We start from the raw sequence: 18,352 nt of genomic DNA, 5'->3' as shown, positions 1-18,352 counted from the left end.
TGGCTACTAAGAAGACAGTTTTCCATGACAGAAATTTGAGTTCACAAGATGATGCAGGCTCAAAAGGAGGAAGAATGATGCGAGATAAAATAAAATTCAAATTCCAGAGGGAATAAGGTGTCTTCACTGGAGGCCTTATGCGAAAGGAACCTTTTAGAAAAGCTTTAAACAATTGGTGAGCCATAATATTCAAACCATCAATTCCTAAATGGAAATTAGATATAGCAGCTAATTGCACTTGCACCATAGCAGCCGCTGCTCCTTTGTTGAAGATTTCTGTCAAGAATTGTAAGGCAGAAGACAATGGCGCTTGATAAGGGTCAATTGTTGTGGGAAGAAGCCCAAATAGAAAATCTCTTTCACTTACTACGATACAATTTTCGAGTGGAAGGTTTATGGGAAGCTAACAAAATCTGACTAGTGTCATGGGAAAGATTATAGAGCCTGGCTATGTGGGGAATTGGAGCAGCCAAGCGGTTAGCTTCAGTGTCTGCAAGGATAGATGAAGATCCCCTGAAAGATGTGTCAACAAGTCCGGAACTGGGTCCAGGATCCATGGATCTTCCAGAATGTGATGGCAGAGAAACGGAAACCAAATCTGCCAAGGCCAATGTGGGACTATAAGGATGATCGTCCGTCTCAGCGACTTTGCTTTCTGTAAGAATTTGGGTATCAGGGGAATTGGTGGAAATGCATATTGGAGACCCGGGGGCCAATCGTGGACAAGAGCATCCCTCGGGGAGTGACCTGGCGTGGGAATCAGGGCAAAATAGCTTCTGCATTTGTTGTTGATATCAAGAACGAAAAGTAAATGCAAATCCACTAATAACTCCACGAGATAGGCTGGGTGCTCAAGGAACTGCACAGTACAAAAGGATATGTCCAACAGCTTTATTCCAATTCACTATACAAACATAAGCACGGGCTGTGCTTTGTGAATCCACGAAAAATATAAATCTTTACTTAAATACTAGAATACTTAAATAGAGCAAATACAAACTCTTAGACCTGAAGCACTTTTCATCTGCACTAAAGCAAACTTCATCAAAAGTCACTACTGTTTCACAAACCATGCTTTTAATTACTCAATGAATGACGTGTTTGAAAACACCTGAGCAACCACAAGAATACTTAAAGATATAGCTCACTAAGCAAACTATTGGAAGGCTGACAACAAATATACAAAAATGTATACAAAAATGTATATATAAAAAAGTGTATATATATATAAAAAAAAGAAAAAGTATAAAAAAATATACTCAAACATGTTCAAAGAATGTATATATATGAAAGTCCCTTTAAAATTTTTTACTACATAATGTGGGTTTTATAAAAAGCCCTTCACAATTGGAAGAACTTGAATTGGGATGGCAAATACGCCTTGATGCCTATAGTTTCCCCGGTTTAAATGATATGTGTTCAATAAGTTGTGTTTTAAAAGGTAAAAACTTGTATCGTTAGTTATACACCTGTGTTTACACAATAATGTAATGAACGAGACATTTTGGTTTGTTAATCCTAGATTTAAATTTAGTTTTTCAAGTTTGTTGTGATCTAGGTGTAGTATATTAATTTTATATTTAAGACTTTGTCCGCTTGTCACAATATCATTAACAGCGTTATAGCTACATCAGGAAGACCTGCCTTGAGTGCTGCTTGTGTTTTTTACTAGTTTGTTTCGTTGTGGATTTTACTGTCATGAAGTTGACTGTAATGCCTAGCCGATCACAGAGTGTCAGAGTAGCCTCTCTCGCTTGAAGGAGTTGATGCCTGGTGGTGGAGGTAAGGAGCCAATCGTCAAGATACAGAAACACCTGGAATCCTAGACGCCGCAGGTGAGCCGTGACTACTGCTATGCACTTGGTGAACACCCTTGGGGTTGTAGTGAGACCAAAGGGCAGAGCTCGGAATTGATAATGACTGGCTCCCAGCCGGAAACGCAGGTTATCTCTGGATGGTCTGGCCATCTTTATGTGGTAGTACGCATCCTTGAGATCGATCGAGCACATCCAATTGTCCTTCCCCAGGAACTTGAGTATGGACTGTAGTGTGACCATTCGGAACTTCTCTTGTCTCACAAATTAGTTGAGTCTGCTGAGATCCAAAATGGGTCTCCAGTCCCCTGTTTTCTTTGGAAACAAAAAGAACCTTGAGTAAGTTCCGAATCCTGTCTGGTCTGATGGGACTGGCTGGATGACTTTTCTAGCAATCGGTGTACCTCTATTGCTGCTTGTTACATGTGTGACTGGGTGGAATGTCCAGGATTTTTTTGATGGGAAGAGGCTGGGTGGAGACAGGTATGAAATACCTTCTGGAAATGATACTTTGTTCCCAACTGTCGTTTGTTATATTTAGCCAGGCTTTTGGGTACAATGATAAGCGACCCCCGACTGCCTCCAGAGTAGGACAGCTGGGCCTCCCTTCAGGAGTGCTGGTAGGATTGACCAGAGAAGTGATCTCTGTCACAGTGGTGTTGCGGACCCCTCTGCCACGAGGGTGGCATCTTCCATTGAAACCCCCTCCTCTGCCTCTAGTGGGAGGTTTTCCACATGCGTCTTGAAAGGCTCCTTGGGCTTTCTGGAACCACATCTTTCCTCCCCTCTGACCTTTGGGAAGGAGTCAAGTGGGGGTGGAAAAACAGACTCCGATGGCAGACCGAGTCTTTCCTTCTTGCTCACACCTGGTCAAAGTCTCCTTCACCTTTGACCCAAACAATGATGAGCCGTCAAATCGGTATTAGTAAAGGAAGACTTGAAGGGTTCTGTGAAGGAACAGAGTAGCATCTAGGTATGCCTACGAAGAGCGATTCCTGTACCTGCGGCTCTACTCGAACCATCAGCTGTGTATGATACGAGATGCATGGACGAGTTGACTATCGAATTGAGGGTAGAGAGCTGAGTAACAATCTTGTCGGATGCACTCGAAGCTACAGCACCCTGAAAAGTTTCCCCCAACTCCTTAAGGAGATTTCTCTGCAGTCTGGTAAAATGTGTCAAGTAGTTCAGTGATCTGAGGGAGAAAGTCGTTGAACTGAACATGCGTTTCCCATATCTATCCATGATCCTAGATTCTCTGTTAGGAGGATGGATAGATGAGGAAGTGTCAGACATTTCCTTTTTGGTGGCTGCCACCACCACCATGGCATCAACGGGGACTCCCTTGGTCAAAAAGGACTTATCCACAGGGGCTGAAATAAACTTATCAGGCCTCATAGGAACAGGTTCCATAGATTCTGGAGACTCCCACGCCCTACAAGAGACCAGATCCATAAGCTCATCCTAGGGTGGAGATACCCAAGAGGTGGAAGGTTGAGACCCGAACGCCTTCAGGAGATCCAACTCATCCTCAGTATTGCTCTTGGACTGCCAATCACCCCTCTGCCTAAGAATTTCAAGAATCTCTGCAAAGGAGATGTCCTCAGAGGGGGATCTAGGGGACCCTTCTGATTCATCCAGGTTGGTATCCGATGTGAGAGACTCCTGGGGGGAGTCCAAATGCCTCCTCTTGCATAATCTCTTCCTGGGAACCTCTTCAGGGGGAACTTCTGGAGAACTCTCAGAAGACCAGGGAGCGCCCTGTAGGGCTACCTGACGCTCAAGGCCTCTACGCTTGGGATGACCGGAGGAGACAGAAACTGACACAGGCACTTTAGGGGAAGAAGTGGCCAGACCATGAGATGAGGAAGTCTTAGGAGTCAACACCCTCCTCATGGCTTCTAATGCACCTCTGCTCCAATGAGAAGGAGTCGATGGCTCAGACGGAGCCACGATCTGCTCCTGCACCGAAGCCGTGGGCTCCGAGCCTAAGGTAGGAGCCGAGCAAATCCTAGCTGAGGCCATGAGAGGAAGAGTCATCACCGACAAGTCGGTGCAGCTATCCTCCACGGACCCGACCGGAGAGTGTCGGCTCCTAGAGTCCCTGGTCGGCGCCTAGAATGTCCAAGCAGATGGAGCCGATGACAATGGAGCAGGTGTCGGCTCCAAGGGATCCACAATCATCAGGTCGGCCTCCTCCGGCTCCGAAGGTCCGGTATGGCTCGGAGGAGGAGCAGACAATTCAAGAGTAGTGGTCTTCGGCTCCGACAGTTGGGTCTGAGCCGACAGCAATTTAACTAGGCCTGGTGCCTTTAAGAGATTCTGAACCAGCTGGTCCATATCCAGGATCAGATAGGCTGACAGAGGACCTGGAAAAGTGAACAGATGGAGCTGACTGGAGCAATATGGATGGAGGTTTTTTGGAAACCGGTTCCAGAGCACTGTCCCGGTTCCGATTAGAACAGACTGTCGGCTCCGAATGCAGTGGAACCGAAGTCACCACACTTTCTGACCTTTTTCCTTTTTGGACCTAGAATCAGATGAAGATTTAGATGATTTACTGGCTCCATCCTGGTCAGACAATGCCTCAGAAAAAGGGTGTTTGATGATACCTCCACAAAATCTCAGAAAAAATAACAAAGTCCAACCAAGAATGAATATTGCCCAATGGCCACAGAACCCGGTTGCCACAAAGGAAGAAAGACAGATAAATTCAAAACACTTTACTGTGTTAAAATAACAGTCAAACCAACTGCTACAAACAGCAAAAACAATTGTCTCAAGTGCTTTCACTCGGTCAATATCGAGCTTCTTCAGAAGTAAAAATGTAATTTAAATAAACAGCCATTAAATAGTTCAAAATACATCACATACCCATAATACCCCCACCCTTATTTAAAGTGGAATTACATCACATTTAATCTGACTGTTAGCCATAAGACCATTGTTAAATAAATGATGCTGGATATGGCAATAAATAATAAACCAAAAAATCTTATTACATTTCAAACCACATATCTCTATCTATATCTAATGATTTGGTTTATAGATAGAGATATGTGGTTTGAAATGTATTGACCGAGCGAAAGCGCTTGAGACAATTGTGTTTGCTGTTTTTAGCAGTTGGTTTGACTGTTATTTTAACACATTAAAGTGTTTTGAATTTATCTGCCTTTCTTCCTTTGTGGCAACCGGGTCCTGTGGCCGTTGGGCAATATTCATTCGTGTTTGATGATACCCCTATCAATCAACTTCCTCTTCCTTTCTGCTAGCACTCTGGTGGAAAAGGAGTGGACAGATACTGCAAGACTCTTGCAGGTGCACCTTACCCAAACAGTAAACACACTGCACATGGGCATCCGTGACTGACATTTTCTGTCCGCAGTCTGGGCATTTTTTAAACCCAGACTTTGGATGTTTGTCTTTTTCTTCAGACATTTCCACAACTGAAACACACTATTTAACTATGAGCTATTTTAACTAAGTAACTCAGACAAGCACACACACAGCCCAAAAGGGGCAACTGACAACTATATAATATATAAACAGGATTAAGTAATCCAATAACAATAGTCCCAACAGGGAACACTAACTAATAACTAAAGAAGGGATCCTAAGGCCAAAGGGCCGAAGGCAAAGATAGATTATACTGAGGAAAGGGGTATGAACTCAGAAAAACTACTATCTACTAGCTAGTAATATCTGCTATTAAAAATAGATCAAGGATAAATAAAAATTGAAAAATATAACTTGCTGAAAGTTGAAAAACTCCCAACAAAGTCTCGAGCAAAGCTGGAAACCAAGAGATCCGTGCCGCAGCAAACTAGATCTGAGGTAATTCCAGCAGTGCGTTGTGGGATAAGGGGTCTCGAGCTACTGGAGAACTTTGAGCTTGCTAGTCGGCCGTGTCGGAGCCGAGGATCGGCTCCGTACCCATCAGTGATGAATGAACGGCGAGACTGAACAACTTTACATACAATGTTTTTGATCATAAAAATTTAAGAAGGTTTTTTTCCAAAATAAAACTTGTCTGCTCAGCAATGTAATAGTGTTAGCTGGCCATTGATTCTCAAAAGCCTGAAGAGCAGCACTCCCTTCAGTGACAGGAAAGCTCTGAAGCACATGGTGTGCAAACCTGACTTTTAGTCAACTCAGCTTGAGCTGTCAAACTGTGTGGGCACATGGAAGGTACCCAGGAAGCTTTGTAAGCTGGCCGGCTTTTGTATCCACTGCAGGATATAAAACCTGTACAGACTGTATGCAATGCAGAATACAACAGCTTACTATCAGCATGTCGAGTCACAGAGTTGTCAGTCTTCATATGGCCAATGCACTTCCGTGAAAGTCAGGAAGCCAAATTCTAGTATATGCGACACAAACATCAAACCTCAAATCTCCAACCGAGCTGCGCCCAGGAACAAGCGCTACCATGTCTCCAAAAGGGAACAAGGTTGGACAATCGATAATGTGGGTGTCTAACATTCTGATGTTTGGGATGCACCAAAGTGGACTTAACCATCTGTGACTCGACCTATTGATAGTAAAACCGGATACAACTCATATAGCTAAGGCTACTGCAAAAGTCATCAAATGAAGAACATCTACAGAATCCTTAGGCAGCACACAGCCGACACATTTATACAACGCTTAAAAATAAATAAATATGTGGGACAAAAAACAACAATAAGCTTTAAGTCTAGGTAGTTTGACAATAATGGAGGAAAACTAGCAACATTAAATGAAGGCATAAAATATATACATCATATGCAATATGTGCAGTCTCTGCACTTACAAATCTCTTGAAAGGGGTACAGAGTTATAAAATAAAGCCAGCGGCTTTGAACAACAATGGGATAAGGGAAAATAATGTAGAAAGGGTGAATCCAGGAATCAAATAAAGGATAATGGACAGAAGGAGTAAAGCAAATTAACTGGTAGGAGATGGAACTCAGGACCAGGGACGCAAGAGAGGAGATGAATTATGAAGCCAATTTAAGGTATTGACTTGTCACAGGGAAGAGAAACGTTTAACTAAAAAATGATTAGGTGTTACTCTAGCACTACAAACGCATGGCATTACTGATGTAGTGTGTGAACACCTTACACCTGAATTCACTGAAACTTTTACTGCTAATGTGCCTGGGAAGGTTTTTTCAAACATTACCAATTAATCTGAGAAAAAACAGCAGATCCTTGACAGTTATGACTTTCAGGTTACAAAATGGCTGCTTAAATTTAGTATTTATTTAGCTATTTGCTTGTTTGGCCCTGCGAATGGATTACTCCTTGGATCTTTTCACATAAGAACCATGCCAAAGGCACATCCAAACCATATATGAAAACTGCGTGTTTACATTTGCAAGTGGAAAGGCATCAACTCATCCACAGAGAACGGGCATGCATTAACAGTATCCTTAAGATAACATTATTAAAAACGAGGAGTACTCTAATCTCTCTATCATTAGGGACAGTACTCCAGTAGCACAACTGCTAGATATACACCAGAAATTCTGAAACAATACTTAAAACCACTGCTCCTACATTCTGCACTTGCAGTCAGGTTTCTTATGAGCAAGTGTGTTGGGGAGGACTAGTAATCTGGTTCTTAAGTGTCACAGACAAAAACATTCTCAAAAATTGTCACCACAGGAGGTATAACATTACAAAGGATTTCTTATTCCCAATGGGGTAGAAAGTTCCCTGAAAATGCTTCCTTATGGGTTTTCATGGTCTCCACAAAGGACAGAGACTTTGAAGAGGAACCTAAAGAAACAGTGCTGTCATCATCATACTGTACTCTATGGAACAGTGAGACTGGTTACTGTACACCAAATCCTCTCCTCCAACATCCAAAGCCGATGTAGCTTTAGGGAAAGTGTCCTTCTTTCCTTACATTTTAGGAATAATCCTGAGGTAGAGGAAACAGTTTGCCATGGTAAAGGCAATATATCCCACTGTCAGGCTACTGCATACTCCTTTGCAAATTATCAACAATCGTACTGAGCAGTTGCCAAGGTAGAGACAAGTTAAGAAAGGCAACCAAGAATCAGACATTTATGCTCTGGGTGCTGGCAAATCCCAACCATTGTGATAACATGCCTAAATATGAAAGGCTAACTCAGCTTTGTGGCACAAACGGAAAAAAACCTGATTCTGCAAGTTGTGAGCAGGAATCAACTAGCCAACCATGCACTGCCAATAATGGAGGCTGGGTGCGACTTATGTCAGCTGGAAAACCGGGGAGGTGATCCAATTCCCATGCATGCAAGCAAGCAACTACTGGTGAAAAAGGTGTACAGTATGCACTGTATGAGCAAAGGAGCCAAGTCTGTACAATAGTCCACATGGAAAGTATGCAGGAATGCACATGCTCACAAGGGATGGAAGAGGAGGACCTCACATCTGGGAGCATTCTATCATCTTCTGAGACGCATGTTAAGGCTAGAAAATGGTCTCAGAGGTGATGGCCATGCAGCAACTAACTCTTACAATGTAAGTGGAAGATAAACGGCACAGTCATGGTGGTGGAAGGCTCAACAGTAAACAAGCACAGGATAAGGAAAAAAATAAAATTAAAGGAATATACATAAGAAATGCTGGAAATGTTCGTGCAGGGTTGGGCTTTCTAGAAAGAAAACTTTCCTAAGCAGACAAATGGGAATCAGCATCCAACTATAATGTATTGGAAAATAGTTTGAGGCCAGAGTATCTTCCATAGCAACTGCCCTGTTGAAAACATGCAGGCAGGTAATCAAAGATAAGGCTAGGCACCCAGGGAAGGAGCAGGAACACCTTAGCTTCTTCAGGAACACAAATCCAGAAGGCCTATGCAAGATCAGTGGAATCTTTGTTGACATTACATCTGCTCATTTATTCCTTTATTACTACCTTCGTGGGTTCACATTTTACAAATATTTTTACCTTCTTTTTCTGTGTTTGGAGCTGAGAAACAGTTTATCTTCAGTGGAAAGGTCTCCTATGGTCTACAAGCCATCTAAAATGTCATGCTCAATGTATACATAATAAAAAGTACATTTTCTTACTAAAAGTTTTCCATAGGTTCATAGGTTCATACTAGGCTATCTGCCCTAGGGCATTTATAAGCCTAGCCAGAGTGTGTTTGGCTTTCGCCACCCATTTTAAATGAATTTTGCTATGCCCTTTTTCGAGGTTAGTATACTGTGCCTCTAACACTGACACAGAAGTGATACCCGGGGTAAACCTACTATCTCCCATCCATTCATCAAGATTCCTCTTGAAGATAGTCAATGAGGGACTCAGCCTAACCTGGACTGGGATTTTATTCCAGAGTGAAGGGAGCCTCTGGGTTATGAATCTGTCCCTCCAGCATGTCCTATTTATTTCAGTGCTGTGGTTCAAGTCTCTCGAGCGCGTAGCTCGATGGGATTTGGATTTTCTGAGGTGCAGCATGTCCATTAATTCCGGGTTGGACATGGCTTTATACGTCAAGCACAGATCGCCTCTGAGCAGGCGGTATGCCACTGAGTAGAGCTGGAGTTTCTTTAACCGGGCAGCATATGGCATCTGTTTGAGCCCTTTGATCCTCTTGGTGAGGTGCTTTTGGGGTCTTTCCAGTTGCTGCAGGTGTCTGGTAAGGTACATCCCAAAAGGGGCATTGTACTCAATTATGAGCCTGATGGGGGATGAGTAAAGAGGTACGATGACCTCCCCTGATCTAGATGTGAATCCCTTCATGATTAGGTGGGCTATATAAAATGTTTTTCTAACCACTTTGGCCACGTGGTTGTCAAATGAGAGATAGCTATCAACTTGGGTCCCCAGGTCCCTAATTACTTCTTCCGTACTTAATGGATTACCACCTATGTGGTAATTTGTGGGCACTTTGTTTTTGCCAAAGGGGATGACTACACAATTTTTGGCGTTTAGCTTGCGGCCATGGCTCTGGCACCAGTTGTCTGTTTCTATGAGGCCCTTTTGGAGGATGCTCGTGTCGGCTGGAGAGTCGATTATGGCGCCCAGTTTGCAGTCATCTGCGAACTTGGTCAGCCACAGTCCTTCCATATTAGCCTGTACCTCCGAGAAATATATACCGAACAACAGAGGTCCCAGGACTGAGCCTTGTGGGACGCCACTTGCAACTGGTTTGGAGTCTGACATGGCTCCAGCAATTCTAACCATGTGGGTTCTGTTCTTGAGCCAGTTTGCAACGTATCTAGTGACATAGGGGTTTATATTTAAGCTGGTGAACTTATCTATAATGCCCGAGTGGGGTATTGTACCGAAGGCTTTTGCGAGGTCCAGGTAGGCTGTGTGGACCACCTTCCCCTCGTCAATGGCCTTGGTGACTGTTTCAAAGAAATCAACCAGGTTTAAGAGGCAGGATCTGCCCTTAACAAAGCCGAACTGGGTAGGATCCAGTGTCTGTAGGTCCCCAATATCTTTATTTATGAGGTCCATGATGATCCTTTCCATAGCTTTGCAGACCAAGCTAGTCAGGCTTATGGGGCGATAGTTTCCAGGATCCGTTGAGGCACCACCTTTGTGGAGAGGGACCACTGTTGCTGTACGCCACTCTTTGGGTACATATCCTGTAGTAAGGCTGAGATTGAACAGTAGTTTTATGTTTGGGTTTAGTTCTTCTTGGAGTTCATGTAGGATGCAGCCCGGGACACCATCTGGTCCCATTGATGCTGTGTTTTTTGCTTTGGAGAGGGCGGCTCTTACCTGAGCATCTGAGATGTCAGGGGGGCAGCACTCTGCTGGGATAGATATTTGCCCTTTTGGTGGGGAAGGGGGGGGAGTTTGCGCTGAACCTGTCAGCTAGGATGTTGGCAATGTCTGTGGGTTTGGTGTATTTTTTGTCATTTTGGACTAATTCTGAGCATATCTGGGAATTTCCACCCAGGTTCCTAACATAACTAAAGAAAGCCTTGTGATTATCCTTAGTGTCCTGTGCAATTTTTCTCTCGAAGCTGGCCTTAGACGATTTTATGAGTGTCCATAGTTTTTTGCTAATACTGATCAGAGATGCCTTCCCTTTTTGGGATTTTGCTCTATCAAGTTGTAGCTTCCTCCTTCTATTGTATAGTTTGTTTATGGCTGGGGTCCACCAGACAGGACGCCTAACTTTGGAGGATTGGGTCCTGGTTTTATTTGGGATTGCATGATGCATGCATTCCTGAAGGTGTTCATAGAATGCATTTATAAAGGATTCTGTGGTCTGGGCCGTATTTTCCACAGGCCCAGGGGCTTTGAAGGATTCCACCTCGGTTTTGAGGAGTGTGAAATTTGCTTTAGAGAAGTTTTTCACTGTGGTTTTCTGGGCAGGGGCTGGGGTCGGGATGTGAATATCTAGTGAGATTAGTTTTTGGTCTGATCTTACCAGTGAGGGATACAATTCTGGTCTGGAGCATAGAGTCCCCATGTTGGTGATGATCAGGTCCAGTATGTTTTCCCCTCTTGTGGGAGTGGCAACAAGTTGTTCCATAGCATTTGAGTTTATAAATTCTAGGAACCTTTGGGCTAGGGTGTTGGAGCTAGAGTAATGCTCCCAGTCTATGTTAGGGTAGTTGAAGTTGCCCAATATAATAGTGTTTGGAGAGACCTTCATATTTTCCAGTGTTCTCAGGAAGGCCGAGTGGGGTTCCTGGGTTTGGGAGGGTGGTCTGTAGCAGGCTATAAACTGGAAGGTAGTTTTACCCACAGTTAGTTGCACATGGATAGTCTCTGATGCTTCGTGCTGTGCCACCAACCTGGAGGTGTGGGTATCTTTGACGAATATTGATACTCCCCCTCCTTTTGTGGTTCGGTCCAAGTTTTGGGGCCGAAAAACATGGTATGAGGTATAACCTGGTAGTGCTGGGGTGCTCTCGGGAGCCTTGAACCAGGTTTCTGTTACTGCACAGACATCGATCTTCTCCATGCTAAGGAGAGTTTCGAGTGCGTGCAGCTTGAGGTTTAGACTTCTGGCGTTGAGTTGCATTCCTCTCAGTTTCTTATCCCTTGTGATACCTATGGAGGTGGGTTTGTCTTTTGAACCTTGCCTAAAAAAGACACTATGGGGGTGGCAAGAGCCTTTGCCAATATCCGAAAGCCCAGGGGTGACAGGTGCAAGCCGTCCCTAGCGAAGCATGGTGGCTTGTCCAGCATGTCATCCCAGGCTGACAGGCATTGGATCCCCTTTGAATGACACCAATACTTAAGCCATTTGTTGAAATTGATCATCTTGTCTTCATATTGTGGCATCATTCTTGGTGAGGGTAAGATGCTACTCAAGGTCAGGGTCATACCGGCCTGGGTTACATGCTCAGAGAGCTCCTCTATGTCTCTTTTCATGTAGTCCAGGGAGGTACATCTCAGGTCATTCACACCAGCATGGACAATGACTGAGTCATATTTGTACTTGCCTTGGAGTGACCTGAGTGCTTGTGTTATGTGGCGGATCCTAGCACCCGACAGGCAGCTCACCGTGACCTTCTCCTTGTTCAGCCTGGTGAGCAGGACGTCAGTGTGTCTGACGATAGAGTCACCTATTACAAGTGTATCAGGTGTGTTGTTTAGCCTTAAGATCTGTGACTGTTCGGCACACTGGCTTTGTGAGCTATGTGTTGCACGTGTTTTGTTTTGGGGTAGCGGTTGCTTGGGTGTCTGCTTTGGAGGTCTCTGCTGCTTAGGCAGATTTTTATTTAGAGCCTCTGAGTATGTTTTTGTGTGTGTTTATGTGCTTGGTTTGCTGTAGTGGTAGGTCTATGTGAGACTGGAATTGTAGTGAGTGTGGTTTCCTTCTCCTCCAGACTGGTTATGCCAGTACTGAGTTGAGAGAGCTTAGCCTCCAGTTTGGCTATATGGTTGCATCTCTCACGTGCTGGAATTTATTGGGAGGAGGAGAGGGTTGTCTGTGTACATGAGGCAGTTGTAACATTGCCTCAAGATTCCCAGATTCACCAGCTGGACCAGAGAGGAGATTGACAACTGACCTTTGGACATGCTAGAATAGTACTGGGAATTCCTTTATAATTGAAAAAAGGGCCAATGGGGAACAAAGTACTCAAGGGGAGTTTGTGAGGGTGTAGTGCTTTTAATTTTTTAGTGCTGACTTATATAATTGCTTTAGTGAGCAAGTGCCAGGCTTTACAGTGGGAATAGGGTGTTTATTATGAGAACTAGATCAGTTCTAAGGGAAAAAGTGAAGAGCAGACTTTGTGGAGCCGACAATGGTTTAAACCCAATTAAGCGGTGCTGCCCGATGCTGCGCTATGCGCAAAATCCCGCAAAGCCACGCTAAAGCGGGTTTTATACAGGGGGACTTGAAAGAGCTAGAAATTGGCCCAAAACGGCCAATAGACTACCAGATTCTTGTGCTGGGAACACTCCTCCAGGGATAGATAGGCTGCTCCAAGCTCCCCACTGCCACTGGTGAACAAAGAAGCCTCCCTTTATCCAGTGATCAGAAATAATCACATTGTGTTTTTCTCCCAAAGTGAAAGAACCAATACAAATGACAATTTTTTAAGGGAATCTGTCTCCCACAGGCAGACAGCATAACACATTTTTTTTCTAGAGGATATTAGCCACTGCAAAAAAATCCCCAAAAACCTATTTTAGCAGTAAAAGAAAATAATAAAACTGCATAAGAGAATCAGCACACAAAGGGTATGAACAAACTTATCAATGTGGAGGTTCTGCAACAATTATCATTGTAGACGGCTTGCACCTGTCACCCGTAGGCTTTCGAATACTGGCCAAGGTTCTTGCTGTCCCCACAGTGCCTTTTTTAGGCAAGGCTCAAAAGTCAAACCCACCTTCGTAAACAGCACAATTAACAAAAAACTGAGGGTTATGCTACTCAATGCCAGGAGTTTAAATCTCAAAATGCACGCGCTCGAAGCACTCCTCAGTATGGAGAACATTGACATCTGTGCAGTAACTGAAACCTGGTTCAAGGCTCCAGAGAGCACCCCAGCACTACCGGGCTACAACTCGTACCACACTTTTCGGCCACAAAACACGGACCAAAACACAAAAGGAGGGGGTGTATCTATATTCATCAAGGATACCTACACATCCGGGGTAGTGGCACAGCATGATAACTCTGAGATCATTCATGTGCAAATAACATTGGGCAAATCTGCAATGCAAATTGTGGCCTGCTACAGTTCACCCTCCATGACCAGAACCACCACTCCACCTTTCTGGAAACACTGAAAACATGAAGGTCCTACCAAACACCCTGATATTGGGCGATTTCAATTACCCTACCATTCACTGGGAAAACTACTCGAGTACAAATTCCCAGGCCCAGCGCTTCCTGCAATTCATCAACTCAAACGTCCTGGATCAGTTGGTAAACTCCCCTATCAGAGGTGAAAACATATTGGACCTGGTCATCACCAACATGGGCGACAGGTGTTCCACACTGGAAGTCAATCCGTCACTGGTTAGATCAGACTATAAACTAATCACTCTGGAGGTCCACAACCCCACCACCACCCCCAACTAAGGAAACCACAGTAAAAAACTTTTCTAAAGCAAACTTCACCTTACTTAAGACAGAGGTGGTAAGTTTCACAGCCCCCACGCTAAAGGATAACGTTGCCCAAGATGCAGAAACCTTTACAAATGCACTCTATGAGCACCTACAAGGATGCATGGATCGTGCCATCCCTAGCAAAACCAAGACTCTCTCCTCTAAGAGGAGGAAACCAGTTTGGTGGACCTCTGCAATAAACAGGCTATACAAAAGAAGGAAACTAGTTCAGAAAAAAAGCAAATCCCAAGAAGGAAAGACATCCCTGATCAGTATCAGTAAGAAACTGAGGTCCCTCATGAAATCATCCAAGGCTAACTTCGAAAGAAAAATAGCCAAGGATTCAAAAGATAACCACAAAGCCTTCTTAACTATGTTAAGAATTTAAGTGGCAACTCACAGATATGCACTGAACTAGTGCAAAATAGAACAAAATATACTGAACCTGATATTGCCAACACCTTGGCAGATAGATTCAGTGCAAACTTCACCCCCCTCTCACCTCCAAAAGGGCCCACAACAATACCAGAAAAGTGTAGTGTCCCAAAAATCACAGACGCATAGGTGAAAACAGCCCTTTCAAAAGCCAAAAACACAGTGTCAATGGGACCAGATGGTGTCCCAGGCTGCATCTTGCACAAACTACAGAACGAACTAACCCCCCCCCCACCTAAACACATTGTTCAACCTCAGCCTCTCCACAGGCTATGTGCCTATAGAATGATGCACAGCAACGGTTATTCCTCTCCACAAAGGAGGGGCCACAACTGACCCTAGTAACTATCGCCCCATAAGTCTGACTAGCCTGGTCTGCAAGGCTATGGAGCTCATCATCATGGAACTCATTAACAAAGACATTAGGAACCTTCAAACACTTGACCCGACCCAGTTCGGCTTTGTTAAGGGCAGATTATGCCTACTAAACCTGGTTGACTTCTTCGAGACAGTCACCAAGGCCAGAGATGAGGGAAAGGTGGTTCACACAGCCTACCTTGACCTCGCCAAGGCTTTCAACACCATTCCCCACTCGGGTATTACAGAAAAACTCACCAGCCTGAACATAAACCCCTATGTCATGAGATGTGTTGTCAACTGGCTTACAGACAGAACTCACACGGTAAGAATAGCGGGCTCCAGGTCCGACTCTAAACCAGTCACAAGTGGTGTCCCACAAGGCTTGGTCCTGGGACCCCTACTGTTTGGCATATACTTCTCAGAAGTACAGGCAAATACAGGAGGTCTATGGCTAACCAAGTTCGTCGATGGCTACAAACTGGGAGCCATAACTGACTCTCCGGCTGACACGGACATCCTCCAAAAGGGCCTTACTGAGACGGACACCTGGTGTCAGTCAGGGCCTCAAGCTAAATGCCATAAAATGCATAGTCATCCCGTTTGGGAAAAACAAAACACCCACGAATTACCACATAGGTGGCAGCCCCCTTAATACAGAAGAGGTAATAAGAGATCTGGGGACCCAGGTAGATAGTAATCTCTACAATGACAATCATATTGCCAAAGTAGTTAGGAAATCCTTCTATGTGGCCCATCTAATTACTAAAGGGTTCACATCTAGAAATAAAGAGGTTATAGTGCCCCTTTACTTGTCACTCATTAGACCCATCATAGAGTACAATGCCCCATTTGGGATGTACCTCATAAGACACTTCCAACAGCTGGAAAGACCACAAAAGTACCTCACCAAGAGGATTACTGGTCTCAAACATATGTCCTATGCAGCCCGACTGAAAAAACTCCGGCTGTAATCAGTGACATATCGGTTACTCAGAGGTGATCTCTGACTGACTTACAAAGGCATGTCCAACTCAGAATTGATGGACATGCTGCCCCTAAAGAAATCCAAGTCACTGCGAGCCACGCGCTCTAGTGAGCTAAACCTCGCCACAACAATAAATAGAACATGCTGGAGGGATAGATTCCTGTCACAGAGACTCCCCATGCTTTGGAACAAAATTCCAAATTACATCAGGCAGAGCCCCTCATTAACACTCTTCAAGAGAAACCTTGACAACTGGATGGGTAACAGAAAATACACCCCTGGGATCACTTAATTGGCTCTGCTTGACAGAGGATCAGTTACTTAATCAATGGGGCGGCGAAAGCCGACACAGTCTGGCTAGGCTTATAAATGCCCTCGGGCAGATAGTCTAGTACCTACCTATGAACCTATGAAAATATCTCTCCAAACTAACTGCTGCTGCTGCATGGCATAGGTAGTATTTTCCTGGACACAACAGTAGGATCTACAACTAAGAAAAGCTTCTTAAACAACCAATAAAAGAATGAAATCGTGTGATGTGTGCCATCACCTGAAATAGTATAAAAACTAAAAGGACATAAAGAGAATAATCTTGTTCATTAACATAAGAAAAATGTTATATGCCCTTCACGTGATTTTTATTTTACCACAAGCAACACACACCTGTTCTTGTGAACCCTAATTAGCTAACACTATACCATGGCACAGAAAGCAATTCAATGAGAAGCAACAATCACACGGCCATAAATCTAACAGTGCTAAGATTAAAAGGCAGTCTTAGTGCTGTGTAGATACATATGCTGCCAATTTTTAACTAAATCATTAGATCACAGCCTCAGAAGGACGCAGTCCAAAATACACTGGGCCTAATGCAAAACACCAAAGAGTGTGCCACAAGGGAAAGCTGCAGTTAAGCAAAGGGTATAAGTGTCTTTTAAATCACTTACAGTTAAACAAGGGATAGAAAAGGCATTTGTGATTATCAAAATATCTCTCTGGTTAGCATATACAGTTTGTAATTCAGTGTGAGTTATTTTCAATGAGTATAGATAGTCCTCTAACCGGGCACTGCAAAGAAATTCTTCCCACTAAACAACCATGTTATTTTTTATGGTAGCACACATCTACACAGTACATGTGGTGTAACTGTCCTGTTCAACTACAGTGAAAGTTATATGGCTGCTTGCTAAATTACAAAATAAATAATATAAAAATAAAAAAGCATATACAGCCACCTACTAAGTTTCCTGCAAGGACTGTACCCAGCCTGATTTAAAGGGCCTGCTTGCTACATTACAAAATAAATAATATAAAAATAAAAAGCATATACAGCCACCTACTAAGTTTCCTGCAAGGACTGTACCCAGCCTGATTTAAAAGGCTTTTAACAAGTCACCCTGCAGCTGAGCAAGGCATGTCTAACTGTATAATTAATTATTCATTAGGGCACCTTTAAGATTCGACTTTGAATGTCACAAAGTTTTGCTTAGGAGAGGTGAAGTAGCTACAATGTGGAAAGAGGGGTTCATTGAGCTCTTCAAATCAGTTTCTGAATCTACTCTACTTACAGCAAGTCTGAATCCTACTTATGGTGACCATAGTGATTTTGCACACTTAAAGCACACAATGATAACAGTAATTATGATAGTAATTTCCATTAATCAAGACAACAAATTAAAAATTTAGCCTTCCCAGTTGTAGTCCTCTGTTGAAATTTTCATTACCAATATGGCTGATGTGTTGCGCCCTCCACACGCCATCACACGAAACAGTTTCATAGCAAGGGAGCACGGTATGCCATGTAGACTTTGCAGTAACTCCTCACTGTTAATCTGAGGTTTCCAGGTCGAAGGAAGGAATTCAGTTACGATGGACTCCACCAACCGAGGACAATGCAGAATCTATAAGACAAAAATAAGAAATTTTAACAACAGAAGAGAAAAACAAAATGATACAGATTACTGAAAACACAAATGACACAAAGTTTATATAACACAACAAACCTATTATGGTACTTACAGTGTAAATTGCAGACTGTAAGATACGCACACAGTATGCACTGGAGCAGTACAAGGAAGAATTTCAGTCTTGACATAACATACCATTATTCCAGAAAGCATTTTCTTCTCTAATAAATGATTCTAAAAAGTACACATTAATTTTCTCATCTTATCTGACACTGTAATGTTACTCAGCTTCCTCACAGCATTTGTCTCTCTGGGTCTAATACTGTATTGCCATTACATTGTA

General features: G+C 43.5%; 1 protein-coding gene across 3 annotated transcripts in view; it reads right to left on the bottom strand.

Annotated features, from left to right (window-relative positions):
* The window catches only part of RPAP1 (RNA polymerase II associated protein 1), a 2,926,740-nt gene that overhangs the window by 1,076,006 nt on the left and 1,832,382 nt on the right, over positions 1–18,352 (bottom strand). For all 3 annotated transcript variants that reach the window (XM_044073828.1, XM_044073829.1, XM_044073830.1), the window contains one exon: positions 17,827–18,003. In XM_044073828.1, the coding sequence (XP_043929763.1) occupies positions 17,827–18,003 (177 nt within the window). The remainder of the gene's footprint in view (positions 1–17,826; positions 18,004–18,352) is intronic.

This window comes from Protopterus annectens, chromosome 6.part0 (genome assembly GCF_019279795.1).
Source record: "Protopterus annectens isolate FY-2018-M chromosome 6.part0, PAN1.0, whole genome shotgun sequence".
NCBI classification, from domain to species: Eukaryota; Metazoa; Chordata; order Ceratodontiformes; family Protopteridae; genus Protopterus; species Protopterus annectens.
The sequence above is the reverse complement of the archived record's forward strand: the minus strand, read 5'-3'. Positions and strand labels throughout refer to the sequence as shown.